This window comes from Dermacentor silvarum, chromosome 4 (genome assembly GCF_013339745.2).
Source record: "Dermacentor silvarum isolate Dsil-2018 chromosome 4, BIME_Dsil_1.4, whole genome shotgun sequence".
In the NCBI taxonomy this organism is placed as follows: domain Eukaryota; kingdom Metazoa; phylum Arthropoda; class Arachnida; order Ixodida; family Ixodidae; genus Dermacentor; species Dermacentor silvarum.
The window spans coordinates 107,369,350-107,393,144 of NC_051157.2; the positions used below are offsets into that span (position 1 = coordinate 107,369,350).

The window sequence follows — 23,795 nt, forward strand, 5'->3', positions numbered from 1 at the left end:
CCTGACCGGCCGCTGTCGGCGATGCTGGATTAATAAATGTAATTGCCGTAGCATCCACTGGCCAGTGCAAGGTGAATATACACAAATCGTATGCTGTTACCTCGATGTTAAGCTTCATTTTCGGCAAATTTCGCTTCCAACGAGATTGGTCTTTCGCCACACAGTAGCAAAGATAGCGTGGGAGAACAAACTTAGCTTAATTATTTGTGGTGAATTCCACGACTGTGAACGCATTCACGGAGTAGGAACAACATTGGTGAGAACACCCAGTTTATTGGCACGTAATGAGAAACAAACACTCGTACATGGACGTGGTATATGTACAGATGAGTTCATGAGCACACGAGCGAATTGAGCTGTTCGATATCTATTTACACGACGGGACGAAGGCAGCTGCATGCATTTCTAGATGGGCACTGCCTTGACGTTCACTCCTCTCTTGATCCGCAACACCAGAGGGTTCATCTCGATCTCTGCAGGGTCCTGCGGGAAGAGTTCACGAGAGGACGTTCATTGGAGGATGTGCCCTTGCGAAGTTTCCAAGCTTATATGCATCGATCGTTGCATTTTTGTTGCGAAGTTTTTGTTGCGAAGTTAGGAAACCTGCCGCGGTTACCAAATACATTAATTGTAGCAACAACGCTTGCTGTGACATTTTATCCAACCACAACGTGTTAGGCACATGTTCCTGTTACATAGGTGTTCTTGTGGAAGAAACAACAAAGGCCGCACGTTAACTAATATGTCGCTGCCGAAAATTTACATTTGCCCCAATAATAGCTCTGTGTCCTCTCTCGTTAAACTCTGCACCACCAGGTGGCGCCACCATCCCTGGCGCTCGCGTTTACGTAACCCGGTATTCTGCAAATGACGCTAACCTTATGGAAAAAAAAAAAACTGACTAACAGAGAGTTTCAGCATGTGCGCAACATATTACCTTGTGAGGAATACCGCGCTCCAGGAGAGGTGCATGGCAGAAACAGGAACAACGCTATTAGTGACATCTGGTGACGCAGTGTCTAACGAGGGAGCACGCAAACCAAATACTCCAGTTACCTAAATATTCTCCTTCACTGCTGGGGTAAAGCGTTGCATAATGACATAAACGTTAACGTGCCATACTTTTATGATTCTTTTTGCAACAATAACACGGACGCGACAAAAAATTTCTCGAACATTGTAATTATACACAATGCCGCTGCCAGGTTTGCCACTGCCATCCACGGCTCCTGTAATTTATAAACTTTAAGAAGATTGCGGACAAACTAAACCTCTCTAATGCCTCCAGAGCCTATAAGAGCCAAATGGGAAGCAGACCTCGTCGCAACGCCCATTCTCAGAGTGCGTTTAATCGAGGACACGGCAAATGACTTTGCCACCCGCCCCAGCGGACGTCGACCCCGCGGACGTCAACCTCATGAGCTTCTCGCATATTGAGACTGTGTGATTAAAACATGACTGATGGGATGCGTTGCGCTGCCCGCCCTATTCTAAGCGGCCATGGCGTCCTGCTGCTGAGCGCAAGGTCGTGGGTTTGATTCCCGACCTTGAAGGCCGCATTACGACGGGGCGGAAAAAAAATTAATCGCTTGACTACTTTTATTTGTGTGCACGATAGAGAACGCCAGGTTATCGAAATTAGTCGCAAACCATACGCTACGGTGTCTTGCTTTGGGCCGCTAAACCGCGTAATTTGTTTCGCAGTTAGGAAGACCGGAAGACAGCCCTGATTTTCACTCGAGTCATGTGCAGGTTGGGCTCCCACGGGCGGCAATTCCCTTTTCGACATTAAATCATCATCATCATCAGCCTATCTTTATGTTCTCTGTAGGACGAGGGCCTCTGCTAGCGATCTCCAATTACTCCTGTCTTGCGCTATGTGACTACAACTTGCGCCTGCACATTTGCATATTTCACCACCCCATCCTAATTTTCTGCCGTCATCGACTGTACTTCCCTTCCCTTGGCACCTATTATATAAGTCTAATGCTCTACCGGTTACTTACCCGATGATGCATTACATGGGCTGCCCAGCTCCATTTTCTCCTCTTAATATCAACGAGAATATCGGCTATCTCCGGTTGATCTCCTAATTACACGCAGCTAATTCCCCCTATGCTTTCCCTTGCTTCATTATCCGTTGGCTTCGTTTGGTTGCAAATGATTAAAAAAATGTGGTTGATCCCTCTTATATAGGAATCGGTATAGAACACGAAAGTGAAACGTGTCTTCACAGAAGTAGTGTAATGTTTATTGCACATTGATATATAATGTCTATTGGTGTTTTGTGGCTAAAGTGCCCTTAGGCGTTGATGCACCCACGCTGACGCCTGGTGGCACGTCTCCTCCATCACGACTACCAACGTCGATGACCATGAGCAACCGTCGTGCATATGGAAGCTGCACTACGCTGCACACGCTAGCACAACGCGATAGACGAAGCACGTAACTGACACACTAATACAACGCGCAAGACAAAGCACGTAACTGAATCGTCACCGAGTCAAATCAGCGCGTACAGCGCGTCGTAATTGCAGCCTCCGCGATCAACTTCAGAAACATTTTCAGAGCTAATTGCGGAGGCCACGCTCCGCTGTGCTGAGTACGGTGAACGCCACCTAGGTGGCGTTGGTAGTGCTTCTTGATGCCAGCGTCCCTTCGAATGCTGGCATCGAGGCGTCGTAGTGCTGAGACCACCGAAGCGTTCACTGTCGGTGCGCGTTAGTGTCATAGTGCAGTACTTCTCTTTTCTACTCGTAGGCGGCGGCACCGCCCCGAGCAAGAGCGCGGGTACACGGAGGAGTGTTAGATATATAAGGCGCGTCTGTGTAGCTCTCTGCAAAGGCGTTTGTGGCGCAATGGGTTAAACGCTCGGCGATCTATCGTCGCGGACCGAGAGGTCGTGAGTTCGATTTCCAAATTTTGCATGTTTGTGGAACTTTTTCTTCTGGTTTCTTTCTTTGTATTATGTTCGTGTATGTTCGTGTGACGTATTTCCGTGACGGAAATACGTATTTCCATATTTTGCATGTTTGTGGAACTTTTTCTTCTGGTTTCTTTCTTTGTATTATGTTCGTGTATGTTCGTGTGACGTATTTCCGTGACGGAAATACGTCAGTGAAGTCTTGGTGGACCCCGGCATAAAACACTTTCGTGTTAAAAATCGAGCCCCTTGGTGTACCTTAGTCTTCTCGCTCACTTCATAGCAAGAGTTTCGATTCTGGTAGTCTTGATGCCTTTAGGTAGCATCGGAGAGTTCATTGACGAGGCATCTCTTAACTTCACGTAATACCATTGGTATTTCGCCTGCGGTTGGAAGAATATCCAACAATCGCAGTCATAGACGCGAGAGGTGCTGGTTGACACTCCCCGGGCTACAGTTCCAGTAGACACAGATACTCAAATTCCCGAGAAAGTGCACGGGCGAAGAGCCGTCGCCGTAGCTCAATTAGTGGAGCATGGTACACGCAAGCGGAGGTACTGCGTTAGGGTCCCAACGGGGGCACATTGCCTTTTCTCCCACTTTCAGTTCCCTTGACTTTATTAATTGTACATTTAAATATCGGTAATAAAAGAAACACAGTTAACTTCAGCTCATATGCTTTCCCTGGCTTCATTGTCTGTTCGTTTCACGTGGTCTTTAACAACAAGCCGAATGTTTCGGTTCCCCTATTTTTTTTTTCGCTTTTTGGTTAGACAAGTGTTTTGATGGTTAATGAATGTTTTGTTTTCTTTGTGTGTGTGTGTGCGCCATGTGGTTCTGTTGGTTGCCGAATAAAACGTACAGTTGCGAGTTCGTGCTTGTCATTGTCTGTGTCGCTCTTGGTGTTTCCTAAAGCTTGCGAGATGTCAGATGTCGATGTCATACCTTGTCGCTGTTGGGCGTGGCCTCGAGTCGGTACTTGCGCAGAACGTGGGCGAGCGTGAAGCGCATCTCCATGTGCGCGAACCGCATGCCGATGCAGTTGCGCGGCCCCGCGCCGAACGGCTGGAAAGCGAGCGGGTTCTGGCCCATGCGCCGCTCGGGAAGGAACCTGCGCAGTCGGCAAAGTCAGCCTGTTAATAATAGGATTTGGCCAGTCGCGGTTTGTTCTAGGAAGCAGGGCCTGACTTTATTGTGCCAGACAAAGGCGACCTCTGCGTGTAAAATACACGCGTGGCGTTTCAGTGGCATATTGAAATACAACCTAGAAAAAAAAATGCAGTAGTTGGCAACAAGGGCACATGGATCGCGCGGGCTAGTGTTACTCTGCCAGCCAATCACAGAAGCAAACAAGATCATCGTCATGCGACCTTTTCAAAATGGCGTCGTACTTGATACGACTGTACTTGTCGTACTTGTACGTTCCACTATAATATACGAGTGAAAACGTATAAAATTGCGCGCTTATAATTTTATTTTTCTGGTTACTGCCTTATTTAGGTAACAGGGAAAGTTTGAAGTAGGAACTATTTGCAGCCTCGCAGAGGAACAGTGACTGGCGGCTATGAGGGCGCGGGTGAGGCTTCACTGCAGACTTAAGTTGCATTCGCGACTTTAGATACTGCGTACCCTTGCGACGACGCGACTCTCTGATTATCAAACAAGTAGCAGATTAGAGACAAAATGTGATTCTTTTTTTTACTCACGCCAGATTAGCGCGATGATCGCAAGCACGATTCTTAATTGACAAAGTTTGACCAATTAACTGTTTCTAATGAATGAAGAGGCCATATATTGTTATTGCAGAATTGAACATGGCCAGTACTCGAAGTTTAACCTTTTGCCGTAAACTTGAGCCTTGCACCCATTTCGGGAAATGCGGAGTGGAGACGTCTCGCGAAATGCATCAGTGTTCCTGTTGAAAGATTACCGTGGTGCATTTTCCCACATGTGCAGACGGGCGTCGGTATACGTTAAGCTGTCTGTTGGCCGGCTAAATCCGCGAATCCACGCATACCCAACTACTCACAATCACAGGGAGCATCAGTGGTGATCACCTGTCTGGGTCGAACGTGTTCGGCTTCTCCCAGTTGCAGGGGTCACGGTGGATATACTCCATAGCGGCCATCACCGCCGTGCCGGCAGGAATCTTCAGCTTCCCGTACTGCTTGTCGACCACCGCCTCTCTCGTGACAAACCTGCGAGTGCGAACGTAGGGAGGTGTTCATTTCGAGGAGGGTAATGCCAGAATGTACAACAACAACAACAACAACAACAACAACAACACAACAACAACAACAACAACAACAACAACAACAACAACAACAACAACAACAACAACAACAACAACAACAACAACAACACAACAACGAACAACAACAACAACAACAACAACAACAACACACAACAACAACACACAACACAACACACAACAACAACACACAACTAACGACGACGACGACGACGACGACGACGACGACAACAACAACAACAACAACAACACAACAACAACAATAATAATAATAATAATAATAATAATAATAATAATAATAATAATAATAATAATAATAATAATAATACAGTCACAATTATTACTGAGCCCTCCACCAGGCGTCTCTCACAGTCCCAGTGTTGCTTTGGGAAGATGAGATCAATCAATCAATCAAGATGAGATTCTGTAATGAGGTGACATGAGGTGTGGGAGGAGACCTACAGCATTTCGCGTTAAATAATAATAATAAAAAAGCGAAAACACCCTGTTGGCGTATTGTTTATCAGGAAACACGTCACGAAGCTGCACTTCGTTGGAATTGCGCAGACGTCGGCATTGATTTACAGATTGCGTGACTCCGCTACGCGTATCAGCCCCCGTTAAGTTTAGTACCGCTAACCTGCATGGCGTACACCTTCATTTTGAAGGAGTAGCGATAGCGACTAAGCTCAACATTATCGAATATTTTCATCATTTTTAAGAAAGAAGAGTGACGAGACAGACGACAGACGAAATCCCCCCACAGTGACTATCTGCCACTAACACGAGGGGCTACTACAGGCTGCTGCTGCTGCTGCTACTGCTACTACTGCTACTACTACTACTACTACTACTACTACTACTACTACTACTACTACTACTACTACTACTACTACTACTACTACTACTACTACTACTACTACTACTACTATTACATGATCTTTACTGTTTCTGCGTTACAACTAATATTAACAACTAATAAGTTCAAACACTGATTCCTTCGCTGCGCAGAACACTGGTCGAATGCCTCTAACATAGTAGCAGTGCGGACTCCGGCGCGTCACCTCCTACTCGATGAACAAGTGTTCGCTGAGGTGTCGATCGGAACATATCGCTGTCTATGGCCTCGTCTCTTGCACCGACACTGCAGTGATCTGATACCGATCATGTTCTCATCGTGTCGCCTTTCTCTCGCCGGATTCCTCCGTCTGCCTGCATCCCCACAGCGCGCCTCTACTCTTACTGCCCCTATACGGCGAGGCTGAGCGTCTAGACGCTGTAGGCCTAACAAAGAGGATAGTATTTTTCGAAACACGCGCACATTGGCTGTGAGTATCGTTAGAAAATCGCTCTAAGCGAGTGAAATAGTTCATCAGAATAACGTATCTTAATATCCGTCTCGTTCCCAAGATATGCTTTTTTTGGAAGAAGGCTGAATTTCATTGAAAACACCGAGGGAAAATCTGGGTAAAAACGGAGCCTTCAGCATCGCTTAGAACGCTGTCCTGTGCTAGTCAGGGGTGGTAATGACTTTTGGGTAATTTTATTTTAATGGCGACAGATAAGGGGCGGATCCAGGTAGCTACCATAGTGGGGGGAGAGGGAAGTAGGGCAGAACAAGGTCCCCTCTCTCGATCCGCCAGGGCTGCAACAGGCGTGGACCTAAGGCGTGGACCCAAATGGATCCATAATTTGGCTAAGCGAAAATGGCTGGGGACTGCGTAGAATTACTGGGTTTCTTTGACGAAAAGAGAAAATAGATGATCAAAAACGAACAAGAAATAAAAAAAGAAACGCTCGGAAACCGTGAAAAACTTCCACAAATACAAATACACTCTTAAAGAAAACTTTACCAGATTAAACTAACTTAGTCTTGCTCTGTAGTGCCCATTTAAACATCCGTCTCGAAGGATGTATAGGTGCAATATGCAGATGTTCCACTTCGAATGCTAGCTTCTGTAGTTTCTGCATTCCGATAACCTTTCTTTCACCGCTTGAACGCTTTTCGTCCGTAAGTACACTTTGAAACTGGCTGTTCGCCTTCGCTAATAACAGGTACAGTAACAGCTAGGATCGGTTGCAATTTTCTCTCATGAACAATTCTAGCGAGACAACTTTTTGAGAATACGGGCATTGCTCTTGTTTCTATCGACACACATCTGTTTATCTGATCAAGCGATTGGTTGGTTTTAGGCACGGCTTAATTTACGCATTAAACAAGAAAAAAAAAAACCTGTAGGGCAGGAAAAAAAAATAAGAAAAAGATGACAAAGTCAAGGCGCGTGTCCTCTTTTTTCTTTTTTTTTCCACGCCTCCTCTTTTTTTTTTCTGCGATGAACTTTTAACTCGCCTAAAGGTACAACTTGTTAACTTACTTTGCGGATTTGCTCTACGGGTGGTCTTTTTTTATTTATAGGTTAACGCGGGGGCACCACAAAAGAAAGTACAGCAGGCAGAACGCTTGACAACAAGCGCACGCAATCTTACAATGCTTTGAGCAGCTGTGCTGTCATTATTTTCTCACGGTGTCTTGTTAAAGAAGCTATAGTTTGAGTGCTATTTTAAAGCCTAAGCGACGTTCCGTGCACTTCATTTTTTTTTTCGAAATCGACTTACTATAGCCAGGACGCGCGCTTTTACAGCACGCGGAAGCCGGCGAATGTATACACACACTCACGCGAATATGGGCGGGTAGAGGCGCATGGTTTCCTGGATGACGCAGTTGAGGTAGGTCAGCTTCTGGATTGTGTTGTAAGTGATCTCCTCCTGTTCGGGGAAAACAAAAGACAAACCGCGGACACGTGAGAAACAGCGTGCAGGAAAACTAACTAACTAACTAACTAACTAACTAACTAACTAACTAACTAACTAACTAACTAACTAACTAACTAACTAACTAACTAACTAACTAACTAACTAACTAACTAACTAACTAACTAACTAACTAACTAACTAACTAACTAACTAACTAACTAACTAACTAACTAACTAACTAACTAACTAACTAACTAACTAACTAACTAACTAACTAACTAACTAACTAACTGAATGAATGAATGAATGAATGAATGAATGAATGAATGAATTAACGAAAAATTGCACTTTCGCCCGAAGCGCGAAAATCCGATAGCGCATTGAGGGACATCGATAGCGAGATTGAGTGCGATAGCACATTATTAGAACTGATAAGTTCTCCTTATCTATTCTTCCCCTTTCCCCCTCCCCAAGTGTGGGGGAGCCAACCGGGCACGTCCTTGGTTAATCTCCCTACCTTTCCCTCTTCGTTTCTCTCTCTCTCTCTATCTATCGGTCAGCCATGTCTGGTGACCATTTTTAATTTCGATCAGAACATATATTTTGCTGCCTGAGTGCCAAGAAGGACGAAATCAATGTTAGAATTGCGGAAAAAAGAAATATGTCTTAACGAAAAAAAAAAAAAAACCATGGAAGCGCCCGGTCAATCAGAAGCGCTTTTCGCAAATTTTGCCGAATCCGCATTTTGGTTAGCTCCCAAAGAAAAAGTGTGGTGGCTACGGCTCTAAACATATTTAGTGATAAAGTACGGGTCAGTACCATCGATTCTAACTAATTGTTACAGAGTATTATCGCTTTCATGGGGGAAAAAACACGTTAATCGAAAAATTCCACAATATTCGTCAAAGCCAAGATTTTTTTTCCGTATCCGTGAAGAGTACGGTTTTAACATTCTGTCAGCCTGCTTGCCACGGAAGTCGTTGAAGATTGAGGGAAATACCTTTGTCCTAGGCGGCACCGAAAATTCACGGGAAGCGCTCAAGCTTAATCCCATTGTTAAACTAGTGGTACTTATAAATTTTTTAAAAAGGCTATCCTCGATTGTCTATTGACTTGAACAAATGTAATCGGGAAAAATATGTTGTAGAAAAGTGACCGAATAAACGGTACCGCCGCTGCGACATACGGAGCCCGCACGTGCTCGTGGTTCCACGATTCCCTTCTTTGGCGGCACGAGAATGCTTCAGGATGGTTCGGTAAGCGAGTATTGACAAAAACAGAACATTTTTGAGGTGAAAACACTTGGCGCGTTCTTGGACAGGAATCGCAAAATCTATGCATGGGCGCAGCGAGAGAACGATTAGTTTGAAGCGCTCCACATGGTTTGGAGCGCTTGTTCTTGATATCGAATCCTTAACAGCTCCGCTGTAAAACGCAGGCTTTGTCTAGGTTTAGCGGAATAGCTTTGTCTAGGTTCAGCGGAATGGTTATTGCTCGTCTGGCGACATCAAAAAGCTGTCTAGCTTTCTATATTTAGCCAAATCTAAGACGCTGCCGGCATCACTTCAAGGCCAATTATCTCAAAACATAATTTTTTTTTTTGCGACGGTTGACCCTTTCTCTCTGGAACCACAAAAGCTAGAAGCATTATTTTTTGCCACTACCAAGACAACACAAAGGTGGGTCTACTGAACTAGAATTGGGGAAAATAGTTCAGCCAATTTTGTCTCACAAGCTGTTTGTTGTCCATTTTGGCTTGAAAATTAGGGAGTTCCACTAAAAACGAAAGCAAAAAACAACTAAACTATATAAGCTTAGTAGATCCTCAGAAAAAGGGTCACATACATACGCTAAAATACATGGGAGGTATAGGGCCTTCCCTCTTCCCTTAAGAGTAGGCCCTGCGTGCAGTTCATTAGAAAGAGAATGGAGAGGGTGTGAGAACAATGCTTTCAGGTGTACACAGGGCAGTACAACTGGGTCAATGAGCAGCCGAACTTGTCGTGAGCAAACACCACATTGGGGCGAGCTCATCGTCGCAGCAAATCTTATACAGTTGAACCTCGATATATTGAAGTTGTACTTGCAGCAAAAAACTTCGTTATATCGCAAATTTCGTTAATTAGAGGTTTCTTTAATTCAATAGAACTAAGATATGGAAATAAAAATTGTTCGTTACATCACGAATTTCGTTAAATCAACGTTTGACTGCATATCAAATATCATGTACCAAATATTTCGGCTTTCGTGGCACTCAGGCAGCAAAGTTTATTTTTTGATCAGAATTAAAAATGGTCACCGGACATGGCCTGCCGAACTTATCGGAGCACACCCTATACGCTGTAAGGTTTAGTAGTTTTACTAGCCGTATAAACTGCTGTAAACATTCGCTTACAAACTAATTTAACAAGCACGGTGTCACGCGCGCACTGACAAATACCCAGACACATCTCACTCCATGACCGCGGACACTTGCTGTCAGATCGCTGGCGTGATTGAATTGAACTCTGGGGGTTTTACGTGCCAAAACCACGATTTGATTATGAGGCACGCCATGTAGTGGGGGACTGCGGATTAATTTCGACCACCTGGGGATCTTTAATGCGCCCCCACTGCAAACGCTGGCGTGATGAAGAGCGGCAGCTGCGGCTATCGAATTCCTCTTCGTGCTGTCTCTCGTTTCAACAAGAATTGCTGCCTCTCGCTTCAACGCGAACCGCTGAACCTCACTTCAACGCGAACCAGGCGCGTGAGAACGCAGCGTACACGATGCGATCAGCTTCTCGGGTCGGCTATACGATATTCTAAGATCGTATTTTCTCGAATATTCGTAATCGATTGCGTTAAAAATTATGCTATTCTGAGACCACTACCTTTTTAAATTTCGATCTTGAATAAATATTGATCGGTTAATTTCAGTTTGCCAGCACATTATCTTGGCATACCGGAGGCTGGACATGCATGGGAGGGTGGGCCTTCGTCAGGTGGTTGTACCAGCTGCTCTTCCTCAGTTTGCCAAGACAATTAATAAACGTGATGTTATTCTCATGGCCTGTTTTAAGCGCTTTCGATTTAGCGCAGTCCGCGCGACTTCACGAAATAATCTGATATTGATTTGCACCCGACGCTAATGATCAGCCACCTTTTCTAAAGTTCGAAAACGGAGAACATCGCACTTCGAAGGTGACGGCGGCCAAGATGCGTCCTGCCATCGCGTCGCAAGACGGTGCACGACCCGTTTCCTTCAGTTCCTGAAGTCTATACGAGCCTGCCTGGCTGACTTTGAGAACGCGCCCGGATTGCGCGCGCCTTCTACGTTCTTTGTAGGCCTCTCCTCTCCGCTATCTACATATCCCAGTACCCCTTCCTCACTCGGCACAGGTTAGCCAACCAGAACTATACTCCTGGTTTACCTCCCTGATTTTTTGCGCACCCTTTCTCTTCATCTTGGCCGCCAAATAGCAAGTGCGTCCTATAATATTGCTGCTAGCCGGCGTGACGCAACGCTAGCGTTTAATTGTGGTCACGATAATAAGTGGCAATAGATGAACACGGTGACCATGCGACGGTTTGGTCACAAGTTTGGACCCAGCGAAAAAAGAAGCAAATGCTTCTTCCCGTCTGTGGTATGACTGTACTCGCTTACAATGTACACGTTATTTGCACAATGGTTTGTTAAGCTCTTTACAAGAACGAGGAGAATTCGGGAAGGGCTACTACATTCGCACGCGGACAGACACATAAAACGAAAGACGGATCACTATCTTATCGCTATAGCCTGAACGTGCAAGACTGTTATTCGTGGTTTCTCCGCACCGCTTATCGGCGATGCAAGGTCAGTCGCATCGACAAAAGCTGGCCAACAGTTGGGAAATGCCGTAGTATTTCACGCGAACCACACCCAGTCGGCAATGTATGCTATATCGCAAGTCGCAGTGCAAGCGTGCGCAAATGACTCACGTCCGGTCCCAGCGCAGCGAGCAGTTCCTGTCGCACCTTCTCTTGCACCTCGGGGTAGTTGACCAGCATGTGGGAGACGAGCGTGAGCGTGTTGCTCGTTGTCTCGTACCTGATAAGAAGCAGGGAAAGTGATAAAGACAATCAATTGCGCTACTGTACTTGGTCTTATACGCGCAACCAGCCAGCTTATCGTAGCGGCGGGGCTCACCGTAATCGCCGCAAAACGGAGTAATCCCTCCCTACTATAGAGCGGCGCGTTTACTTCCATGTCTTCAACTGCGGCAAACACACTGGCTCAACCAAACCCACAGCGCCAGTAAATCACAATACTCCAAGTGACTGTATTCCAGAATCGCCTATGTTTCGTATTTCCTGTTAACAATCTGTCACGTTGTTGTATCGCCGGCGATCAAACTTCCCACGTCAAATATCCATGTCAAAATTTCATGCCTCTACAACGAACACCTCTACACCGAAATGACCTATATAACGAAGTAATAATTGTGTCTCGGCTCTGTCCCGGCTGGTGTGGTGCGCAACCATTACAACGAAGTGACCTGTATAACGAGTGATTTTGAAAGCCCCAAACACTTCGTTATAAAGGTGTTTGACTGTAATGCTGGTACAAAATTCTGCCGGTTCCACGCACTGTTGGGATCGATGTTATGCGAAGCATTTTGCAGGTTCCTGGCTATCCACCATCGTTTGGGGGTACCGAAAACCGTTACCAGGTGAACCAACGTGCTTGCGTAAATTTAGTAGTTGAGTAGGTGGCATCGGGAGCCTACATGTGCTTGTGGACAGCAGCACGACACCGACCACGTCGAAGACGTTCGTATGGCAGCAAGGGCATTTCTACGCCGGCCGTCCGACGGGAGGTTACGACATGACGACTGTTGGATTGTACGTGGTTAGTGCACGGGCGTTTAGCGAGAGAAACACGGATGGTGACGTCATCAGCAACTGCGTGTTATACAATCTTACGTACCTCTGACTATGTCACGTGGTGCATGTTAAAACGACGATGGCATTTGTACTCCAGCGCATAATTGATAAAACATGGTTAACTTGGCCCACCATGAAGTTGGTACAACGTCGGACAGTTTGTACGTAGAGTAAACTACTGCGAGGAAAGTACGGATGACAGTGGGCCGGTCCCGGATATAGTGCAGTCTAACACGGTGGCTCAAAGCGCCAGTTGTCACAGGGAAAGACGAGAAAGTGGCGCGTACCGCACGCGCCGAGTGTTTCAAAGAGCCAGCCGCCTTTGGAACGAGAGAAGTATGCGTGCGATCGTGGCCTAGTGGTTAGAGAACTGGGCTGTCGTGCTCGATGGCAGAGGCTCGATTTAACCATCGATTACGCATTATTAGTAACACGAGCATTGAGTGACACTCTTGGTTCTTGCGCAGTACTTCCGGTTCCCCTCCTGAGACGACCGGGGACGAAATTAAGAAAAAAAAAGAAAACAAATAGTACAGTACAAAATTCATGGGTTTTATTATAGATATGATATCAGAGCATAAGGTTAGTTACAAGTTGAGTTACTGAAGTGTCTGGAATAGTTATAATTAATTAGAAATCACTGATTACCGTACACCAATGCACAGAACACCAACGCCGAGGTACGAGGGCCACTAAGAGACACCTAAGTCAAAGATTAGGGAGGTCGCTTACGGTTTTTTTTTGGCTTTTTATGAAAGCGGGGACGAGACAGAAACCTACCTACCGCAATGTGCCAAAAAATATGAGGCAAAGAACGCTTCGCATTATTAACAATGCAGTAACCTAGAGTAGACGTCGGGAGTAGACGTTGGATAAAATACGCAACCTCTGCGAGACTCACTCACCCTGCGATGAGGACGATGAAGGCGTTCTGCGTGATGTCGTCGTCGTCCAGTACCGTCTTGCTCGTGTACGAGGTGCCGTTCGGCGAGGGCGCTGCACACGAGAAAGAGAACCAACCCGACTCTGTACCACTCTGTCATCTCATCAGTTAAGTGATTATTGGAAAATAAATGAATGGAAGAACTCCTACGCTGTTGCCTGCGTAGGTCAATAAATTCTAACAGGAGTGACGGACGACGGTGTGAACATTCGTCTAGAATCATTATGGTATAGGGGAACACTTAAAATTCGACAAACTAAGCAATCACCAAACTAAAGAAGGTTTATTAGAAATTAACCCAACGTTTCGGAGTCACTCCGACTCCTTCTTCAGGGGTGGCGTCAGGAAGCTGCCGTACCGTTTTGTACTCGTGGTAACTACCAAAGCTCAGCGATAAGACAAATGAGAAAGAAAGGAGTGCGCGACACGCGGTGCTCGTGTCGTGCACTCAATTCGTTGTCTTAGCGCTGAGTTTGGTTTGTTACTATGAATCCAATCCGGACTAGCCCGATTTGCAGCAATTTGTGGCCCCGGCGTAGTCCCTGCATGTAGGCTGGGGGCAAAGCTTCTACAGGGCGGTTCATTGCCCCGGTGACGGCTTGGAGGTACCACGACTAAAAGTGTACATGCGCTTCCGTAGGCTCCTGTCATTCTTAAGGACGACGGCGCCGTCAGTATCGATACTGTGATCCAACGTCTGGCAGTGTTCGGCGACGGCACGGCGCTGGCTGTCCACGCTACGGAAATCGTTTCTGTGCAGCCGCACGTCGTTCGGGTAGGTTTTGAGTCTCCCCCACGTAAGATACAGGGCAATCATTGCTGGAGATTGTTGCGGCGCCCTGCGACTCGGATCGGCGGTCTTTCGGCATGGGGAGATGCCGAAGCGTATGTGTAACTTGAAGGCCTTTCCTCGTTGTTGACAGTGGAGCCTTTCCTTTCTTGTCTACTAAAGGACGGGACGGCACCAGACTGTAACGGAGTCGACAGCTCAAAGGCATTTTTCGTGTCTTGCGTCAACTTTCTTTGTAGGGTAACCTGCCACTGACGATTTGGTTATGTCGATGCGATTCTTTTCAGTTATCATGTTGTTTTGTCGGCTCAGGTAGAGAGGGGCTTGTTCTTTGTACACGCTGAATCGAAACGCGCTACTGACTCGCCAGGAACTCACGGAGAGGACACACACGACACGTGAACAAGCGCGAACTGACAACTCATTGAAGTCACTATAGCGACTTACGTGCGCTCTGCTTGAGTTCGTGTTCGTTGTCGTCGGCGGCCGTGAGCTGGTCTGAGGTGACGCTTCCGACGTCCACGTTGGATGACTTGGCTTCGATCATCAGCTGCAGCAGGTCCTTTTGCGGGGCCTGCACCGAAGCGACCGGATGAACCACTGATTGAAGTCGCGTCACGATAGACTCATATCAAGCCGAGAGAGGAAACAGAATAATAATGGTCAATCGATTCCCTACCCTACGACAGCGGAACCGCGGACAGCCGAGCCGGGATTCAGTCAACACTTCGGGATACATGTATGCGGCGCTTGTATTTTGTTGCTTAGCACGGGATGGTACAAACTGAGATGTGCTACAAATTTGTTGCCACCAGGCATGTCAGCGAAGCAGCGTGGAAACTTAGATGGAGGTCAATGCATCGAACTATACGTATAAGTCCTGTCCTGTTCCGTTATTATAGGGGTGCATAAACGGTGCAACGTGTTCAAGTACACCCTGGAGCTGCATGGTAAGGACCTGCCCGTAAATGTAAGTGAATGACACGTGAGAACTGTGCAGGAGTGAACGGAAATATTCCCAGTGGTCACAAATTTATGGGAGAGTGTTTACCGAGTTGTCGACCTGGCGCTGCCTGACGATGTTTCCGCACTTCTCCTGCACTTCCTCGAAGGGGTGAACGCCGTTGTTGATGCTGGCGAGCCTCCAATTGTTGAGGTAGTTCAGTATGAAGTCCAGCTCGGGAAAGGAGGCTGAATGGTGCACAAAAGAACGGAATAACGATTAGCTGAATTCTATGTAATTGCGCTGGTACTCTGTTGGGCGTTGACACAGACAAACAAAAGCCATAAGGTGTCACTTTATCTCAGAAGGATCCGTTCGTGCCATCAGTTCCGCACGAGGCGTCAAGCCCGTTTGCCGCCACACCTGTTCATTTGGTTTCTTTAGTATGATGATCACACATTACAAATCTAAGTCGGTAAGCAACAGGCGTAAACAACGGGAGTGCATTTGTACACACATGTCCGCAGAACATTCAGATTTGCAGACTACTTCAGCCAAACGCTTGGACATAGCCGTGTTAACAGGAAAACTATGTGATTGTAGAACGGAGCATGCTAACATAACCCTACCGCTCTCAACAACAGCAAAACATTGATATCTTTACCCGAACTTATGCTCGCCAAATCTTTACTGTAATAGCGGAATGCCGAAGACGGCGATGACCTATCGGCATCCTCTTTGAAATGGGTGGTGAGAAACAGTCACTTAGCCTGCTTGAACTAATCAGATAACTATACAAGCACGAGGTCGCGGGATCGAATCCCGGCCACGGCGGCCGCATTTCGATGGGGGCGAAATGCGAAAACACCCGTGTACTTAGATTTAGGTGCACGTTAAAGAACCCCAGGTGGTCGAAATTTCCGGAGTCCCCCACTACAGCGTGCCTCATAATCAGATCGTGGTTTTGGCACGTAAAACCCCATAACTTAATTTAATTGTTTTATAAATCTAGTCATTTGCCTACATCATCTTAATATTTTGTCACTTCCTTAAAATATCTATGTTTAACTTGTAAGTTACCTAAGCGTGTAACGGATCCGGTCCTCTCAATTTCTTCCTTGCTTTTTTGTTCACCAATTCTCTAAACGTCTCTTGCTTATCTTGACTGTCTGACTGCCTGACTGGTTAATGCTTACAATGCTTACAACCGCTTAGAATCCCAACGCATACGTAATCAGCAGCGTCAGCGGACGTATCTAGGGGCGGGAAGAGCAATTTTGAAAACACAGTGGCATTTTATACCTACATAGACGTCTCTTCCGCCACGGTAGCACAGGAGAGCTTCCAAATACGTTTGGCGCGTTACGTTGACTCCATGAGTACCATAGAGACGGGGTCTAGAGTTAATCGCCCTTGTCACTGCTTTATCTTTTCCTGTGTTTCCATATGCCTCGTGTATCTGTAACAACTTGGCCTAGTTTTCTTCCTGTACGATGTCTCCGCTAGTGAGATTTCACAACGGCGAGCACGTAAAGCATCATCACAGCTTGGCTAGCTCCGCCTAGTTCGTCAGCTCTGCTGGCCTGTACGTGCCAAATCGTGCTCACCGAGCAGCACGGCGACCCAGGAGAAGGTGCAGTTGAAGAGCATGCGGCTGCAGACCAGCAGGCTGTGCTTGGGGTTCTTCTGGATGTTGTACTCGATACCCATGGCGCTGCGGCAGATCACGTCCAACGTCATCGCCTGGTACAGGTCGCCGATCTCGAACTCCTCGCCGGAGCGTGCGTACTCCGCGATCTTGTCCTCGAACTCCCGTACGCTGCACACCACGCCAGGAGCCAACTGCAAAGCGCAAATAAGTACGTGTCACTCAGAGTCACTTTTAATATTGGCTGTTTACAGTTGTAGGGAGTGCTGAAAACATGTGTTTGCTGCACGAACACGAGTGTTTCGCTGCGAGAAGCACATGGCCATCGTCCGCTGAGAACATTGTGGAATGCTTAATCACGTTTATGTGTTCTATAGGATAACCAGGCAGGCGTTCTGAGGAACTTCGACACTACTGCTCTGTTGCTCGAATTTCTTGCTGTCGGTCCCCTTCATGTGCGAGGCACATGTATTTATCACATAAGTGGTACAACATTAGACACTAGTTGGATTTGTTCCTTTGGGCGCATCAACATAGCGCTCATAAACGCGTAGTATATAGCCCTTTCGCGGAGAAGTTTGCTCTAGAGGAACGAGATGGCGCTTCGGCGGCACGCCTGACGTTGCCTCAGCGGAAAGCGAGCGAATACGAAACCATCATCGCTTCTGCCTTGCTACTGTGTGGTCAGCTGTCGGAAATGCAACTCTGTTTTCGCTAACGCACTGTGCTCCATTTCTGCTGCAAAATGTGGAATGGTAGAGTGAAGACGTGTGCAGTGGTTGACTGCAAAAATAGTGACTTGCATATTAAGAATGGAATAAATATGTGTGACCAAGTCCACGGACTGCTGCTGCATAAGGACTGCCTGTTTTGCCTGTCCTTCGCGATGCACGGCTTTCCTCGGGGATAAAAATTCACTCATCCGCCAGCGTTGTATTGCTAACCTCCAAAGAAATAACTTCAACCACGGAACGTCGGCAAGAGTGAGTCCCGCTCGTTACACAACATAGGGAGTAGCATAGTAAGCTTTTCGCACGTTATACCACAACTCACACGCAAACTTACGCCTACTGTATAGCCAACGTATCAAGAATAAGTGAATGGGTGCACACTTGAATCATGTGCCGAAACATGGGTGACGGGGACTACACCGACAACACATGAATATTTGAAGCTTAACGTTTAGTGACGGTCCAGAGTGTAAGCGAGTGACCATTGATAATACGTCTGAGCTACAAGCTATTAAAAAATACAGCAAGAAGAATTCTATCGCAACTGAGCACACCCGTAATCGATTAGGTTGAAAATAAACAATCAGGTAGTTACCGTTCCGAAGAATTTTACTGTGTCAGAAACATGACAAGCCGGTGCTTCAAAGTGTTAGCCAAATAAAGAACAAAGAGCGAAACACTACTGATCCTGATTCAATTCACAAGCGGAAAGTTTGGACAACTTGGAATACGTTTCTAGCCCCGATTCTAGTACAAGCACCGTATACGCTGCTCGCACCGTTTGGACAAGACGCAATGAGCTCCGAAAGGCTTGCATGTCCTCTCAAACTGTGGCCAAAGCTTCGTACGTGTCGTCCACACAGTCACCGTCTACGATATCATCTAAAACAGAGGTTTACTTTGCCACACCAGCGTAATGCCCATCCATTGTAAACACGGAGGAAACGGAGGCAGCTGAGGCAAGCAATGGAGGCTTCACCACGTGATAAAACATGGCGGCGCCCACGGGATCACCGTGAAAAGGGTCTACAAGCTCCTGCACCGTCCTCACTGATCAAGGCTCAGCCGGTGCAACCACGTATGGATCGATAGACTGTACTTGGTGTAAAGCCGGCTGAGCATCATTTATGTTGTCCTGTAGCCCTGCTGGTAACCATTCCGAAGTATCATTATTACTTTTAATAATATATAATAACTGTTGACTCTGAAATGAAGCGAACTAATGGAGTGGGCTACTCTCCACGAGTTTATTTATTGCAAAGAAGGTGGCTTTGACGGAAGGTGTTTATGAAGGTATGCAGTTCAGCATCGACGTTTTTACTTCTGCAATCTTGTTGTGCAACTCTTATTAGCAAATATTTATTTGAACACTTGGTGATCACGGCGTAAATTCGAAACATGCACGGCAGCTGTAGGAGGGAGCCGAATACAGTAAATTCTCAGTTGTAGAAACGTCGATTTAACGAATATTTCAAAATAACGAACTTTTAGAAAATGCCCGGCGGTTTTCCTATGGATCCTATAGATTTCAGTTAAATGAATTTCCGCATAGCGAATATTTCAGTTGAACGAACTCATCAGTGAAGCCGGGCTCATTTTTGAAAAAAAAAAAAGGTTATACGAAGGTTTGCACTCTGCAAAAATGTTTTTGATGAGCTTGTTCTTGTGTAGTTTATTTTTTTATTGTTAGCCCTTACGAGTTAATTGGACGCCGTGGGCAGAAGATTTCAAAGACTTACATTCCCGGTCCGAAAAAAAAATATATATATAAAGGCACTGCGCAATTATTTCAACGTTTTACTACACTCGACAACTATTATGGTTGACGCGTCAGTAAATGAGAGTAAATTAGGCTGCTGTATACAGTTGACATTCGGCCGAGTTGGTGCTGATCTATTACGAATTAAGGATACAGCGTGTCCTGTTTGTAACGTATTTTTGTGCAGCTTTATTTTTGTTTTGATTTTGTCGACATTTACCAGTACGGACCTGTCCACTTTGGCTGCATCTTTAGAACCTGCACAGTCAGTGTTGCCTTTATTTCACTGCACGTGTTTGCTCGAATCAAATTTAAGTTGCGACTAAGCTCGATTCATATCTTCCTTCTTCTTACTCGTCGGTCGCGCCACGCTTGACTGGTAATTAAATCAGGCTAATTTGTATCAGGGTAGTTAAAATTATACGTGTTGGTGGCTACCGTGAGCATGCCCGGAGCGTACGTGCACTTTGGCTCACCATCTTGAGCTTGTTGGTGGTGAAAGAGGGGGTGAGTATGCTGCGGACTTCCTTCCAGCGCTTGCCCGTTAGTTGGATCAGAGACTTGTTGTGGGGACTCGGGGGCCTCTTGGATTGGAAGAGAAGCTGACGGGAGAAGGAGAAAAAAAAAAAAACGGATAAGCGTCAAATTACGAGATATGGAAGAAACTGTTTCTCGTGAAACCGCTGTTGTGCATTATGATGCGGCATCGCTTTCAAACCCTTTCAAAATTAACTCGGAAGTTATTACGAAAAACGTTCATCCCGGCTGGGTATAAAGTCAGATACATCCTGTACTATGTAGCAGTGGTTTAATCATAGCCTCGCCGTCAGAATTTATTAAATATGACGCCGATTTGACACTGGTGTACAATTTGATTATACGCATTCACCAATTATTCTGCCTGGTTTGTTATCTATGCACTGTGGCTTTTGCGTGACATTATGCGTGACTTTAACGTAACATGTGTCAGCTACACCTTAATTATGTGTAATTAGCAGCAGTGAAGCTAGCTTCTACTTTTCACTTACGTGCGCATATACGTTCGACAAGTCGTCTTGTTGCTCGTTATAAACCGTTTCGCATTGATGGCAAGAAAAACGGGAACATAATTAGGCTACTTCAGTGAGTTGAAAGCTGGAGAAGACGCAGCGCATTTCAAAGATGTCGAACGTCGAAGAGCATCTAGAAGGGGCCTTTCTTCGATGGGAACTAAGGATTACTGTAGGCGAGCACATCCAGGTACCTAAAAAAAAAATAACCTAATACATACACTTCTGTCAATGAAATCTTGAAAGTCCTTCACTTGAATCATCTTGAGCAAGTCGAGGTCAGCGACGAGCAGAACAGGACGGTAGCCATTGAAGTACCTGCCCGAAGAAACAATGTTTGATCAAAGATATCGTCGTGGCATAAATGTTAAATTTATGGTTAGATAGATACGAAGCGATTTATGTCTGCTCATAAAGAACAGCAAAACGTTATCAAACATTCTTAAGGGTAAAAAGCGACCGTGTACTCACCCTACTACTTTACCGTACTTCTCTATCCATTCCCTGTAGGCCACTGTAGGTGTCTGCAATAGTGGCGACAAAACGTTTTGGTGTGAATAGAGAGCAACGGTGAATGAGGGTACTTCGTGCAATTTCACGAAGGCAATGTCGCAGTGTACAAGCCAGGGTAGAGTCAGCATTTTCCGCACAAGCCGCGAACATCGCGTACTCGGATCGTTGAAAAAAGAAACGACTCGCGGAACATTTCGGCACAGTTCTGTAAGAACTTGTACGAATCCTTGTTTTCTCATCAACCCCCCACCCCCTCCGCAAGACACAGACCGCCACTCTAGACCACATCATCTGGGGATGCAGCAAGGACCCTCCCCTAATGACTACAAGCCTGGACGCCCAGCTTTGGGCCGTCAAAAGCGCTGAGGAGGTGGCGACCAGGCACGGCCTGACAGCCATCTACTCGTAGGAAACCGACACTTTTGTGAAATATTGTTGTTTACTACTACTACTACTACTACTACTACTACTACTACTACTACTACTACTACTACTACTACTACTACTACTACTACTACTACTACTGCTACCCCCCCCCCCCCCCCCCCCCTTTCATTGCTTTCTGCTCTTACTGCCGCAGGACAGCTAAGGTGTCCGTGTACGTGTAAAGACGAAACACTTACGACCGCCGCCTCCACTTCCTTCAATTTTCTTTAAAATGAATGAATGAATGAAATGAAAGGAATGAATGAATGAATTCTGTTTAGGGAGAGACGGCTCCGTAGCCTATGCCTAAGTGAGTGGCGATTAGAAGGGGGCTCACTCAACAATAAAATACTAATGCAACAATTTTTTAGTAACTCGTTTTTCCGCTGTCCGAGACCCACCTCTGCATTTTTGGGAAACCTGAACTCACCAGATTGACACGTCCTGGTTACACGTTAGAGTTCATCCTTTCTTTTCATTCATCTCGACTGCGTCATGAAAAAGCTGCAGCGCCCTCTTCGCCCCCTTCACTATCATAACTAATCTCTCCTTTTCAACACTGCCAGCTATATCACCCACTTATACTCTTTTGTAGATGATGATGATGATGATTTATTGGCATACCCTTTGAAACGGGGCGGTGACAAATGGTCACCTAGCCTGCTTGAGTTACCTGGTTATGTATGTTACTGCGGCATGTTACTACATCGGCTTAGTAAGCAGTGCGGCCGGTTAGTTAGTGCGATTTGAGTAGCCGGTTATCATTCTCGCCCCTTGGAGAGTAAGCGCTGCGTTAACGCTGTCAAGAAAGATTGTTGCCGCCTTTATTGAGACAAGCGCTCTTGTCGAAGCGTTGACTTCAGCCTGAGGCTTCCTTGGCTCGGTCATTGTTAATTAACTCTACCTTCAATCTCATTGGAATCTTCACTGCTCTAATTTATGTTTCCATGCTTGAGCTGCTGGTTGTAATCAAAGGCACGTTCATACACAACGAGATACACGCCACGTGTGGACGAGGCGCCTATTCGTATGCCTACCTTTTTTTGCAGTTCGCTCATGTTGCCGGTGATGATGCTTGGCTCTGGTCCCGGAATGCCGAGGTCCTTGAAGTAGCAGAAGTGCTGTTTCCTCTTCCTGTGTCAGAGCAGGGACGAGAAGTTTTGGGTGAATCAGTTGCAGCGGTGTATGTCACATGCGGTGAAGTACTACTTCGTTATGGTGATGATGACCGTCATTGTCACGGTTGTAATCACCGAAGGACGAAGAGCTCTTTGAGAGCCATTTCGCCCGTATTGCGTCAGTCGACAACAAGCTGTGTCCACGAATTTTCCGATCTTAACACATCGCCTAATATCCCTTCACGACCTCGACTGCGCTTCACTTTCCCTTGGCATTGTTCTGTCACTCTAGATAGACTACCGTTTATCTATACTGTATGCATAACGTGTGCTGCCCAACACCACTACTCCTACTTCTGAATCGAATTATCAGCTAGCCTCGTGTTCGGCCCTTTATTTATACTGCCACCCTTTTATCTCTTACCGTTACGTCTAGCATTATGCTTTCTGTCAGTTTTTGCACGATTCTCAGCTTCCTTTTAAATGTCCTCGTTAGCCTCCGGGTTTCGGCCCTGTATGTTAATTCTGATGATGATGATGATGATGATGATGATGATGATGATGATAAACCTCTATCATGACTCGTACCTACTAAGGAGGATAGGCCAAGAATCAGGCGGCAGTGGGTAGCTAAAGAAAATTCTTGTTTGAAAATGACAAACGCAGAGTAAAAGAAAACAAAAAACGAAAAACCAAAGATTTTGGAATAACTAGACTAGTATGCTAGCGACTAGTCAGTCTAACTGAAGGCTGGATATTAAATGAGGTTACAATCAAGGAGAGAATAAATAAAGTGTGAATAAAGAATTTGGAGAAACCAACTTCAGTGAAATGAATACTGATCTGATAGGTAGAATAAATCTACAATAATTAGCAGGGTAATCGTCTTGTTTCAGTTAAAAAATCAAACACTGTGCAACAAACGTCTTTGTGACTATAGCCTAGGAACACTGGTAAAAACACCGACCACGTTTTTTTTCTTTCTTTTAAAATGATCGGTAACTAGCAGTTACTGGTTCGAGAGTGTCCGCTAAACACGCTC

The 23,795-nt window shown here is 45.9% G+C and overlaps 1 protein-coding gene across 2 annotated transcripts in view; it reads right to left on the reverse strand.

Annotated features, from left to right (window-relative positions):
• Nucleotides 1–233: 233 nt before the first annotated feature.
• LOC119450491 (thromboxane-A synthase-like) overlaps nucleotides 234–23,795 on the reverse strand; it is a 28,989-nt gene continuing 5,427 nt past the window's right edge. For both annotated transcript variants that reach the window (XM_037713966.2, XM_049665919.1), the window contains exons 3-15: nucleotides 22,673–22,769; nucleotides 21,168–21,220; nucleotides 20,918–21,014; nucleotides 20,124–20,249; nucleotides 17,117–17,351; nucleotides 15,618–15,757; nucleotides 15,014–15,140; nucleotides 13,739–13,829; nucleotides 11,889–11,997; nucleotides 7,852–7,940; nucleotides 4,981–5,121; nucleotides 3,869–4,034; nucleotides 234–483 (exon numbers count right to left, since the gene is read on the reverse strand). In XM_037713966.2, the coding sequence (XP_037569894.1) occupies nucleotides 406–483; nucleotides 3,869–4,034; nucleotides 4,981–5,121; nucleotides 7,852–7,940; nucleotides 11,889–11,997; nucleotides 13,739–13,829; nucleotides 15,014–15,140; nucleotides 15,618–15,757; nucleotides 17,117–17,351; nucleotides 20,124–20,249; nucleotides 20,918–21,014; nucleotides 21,168–21,220; nucleotides 22,673–22,769 (1,549 nt within the window). In that variant the 3' untranslated portion in view covers nucleotides 234–405. The remainder of the gene's footprint in view (nucleotides 484–3,868; nucleotides 4,035–4,980; nucleotides 5,122–7,851; nucleotides 7,941–11,888; nucleotides 11,998–13,738; nucleotides 13,830–15,013; nucleotides 15,141–15,617; nucleotides 15,758–17,116; nucleotides 17,352–20,123; nucleotides 20,250–20,917; nucleotides 21,015–21,167; nucleotides 21,221–22,672; nucleotides 22,770–23,795) is intronic.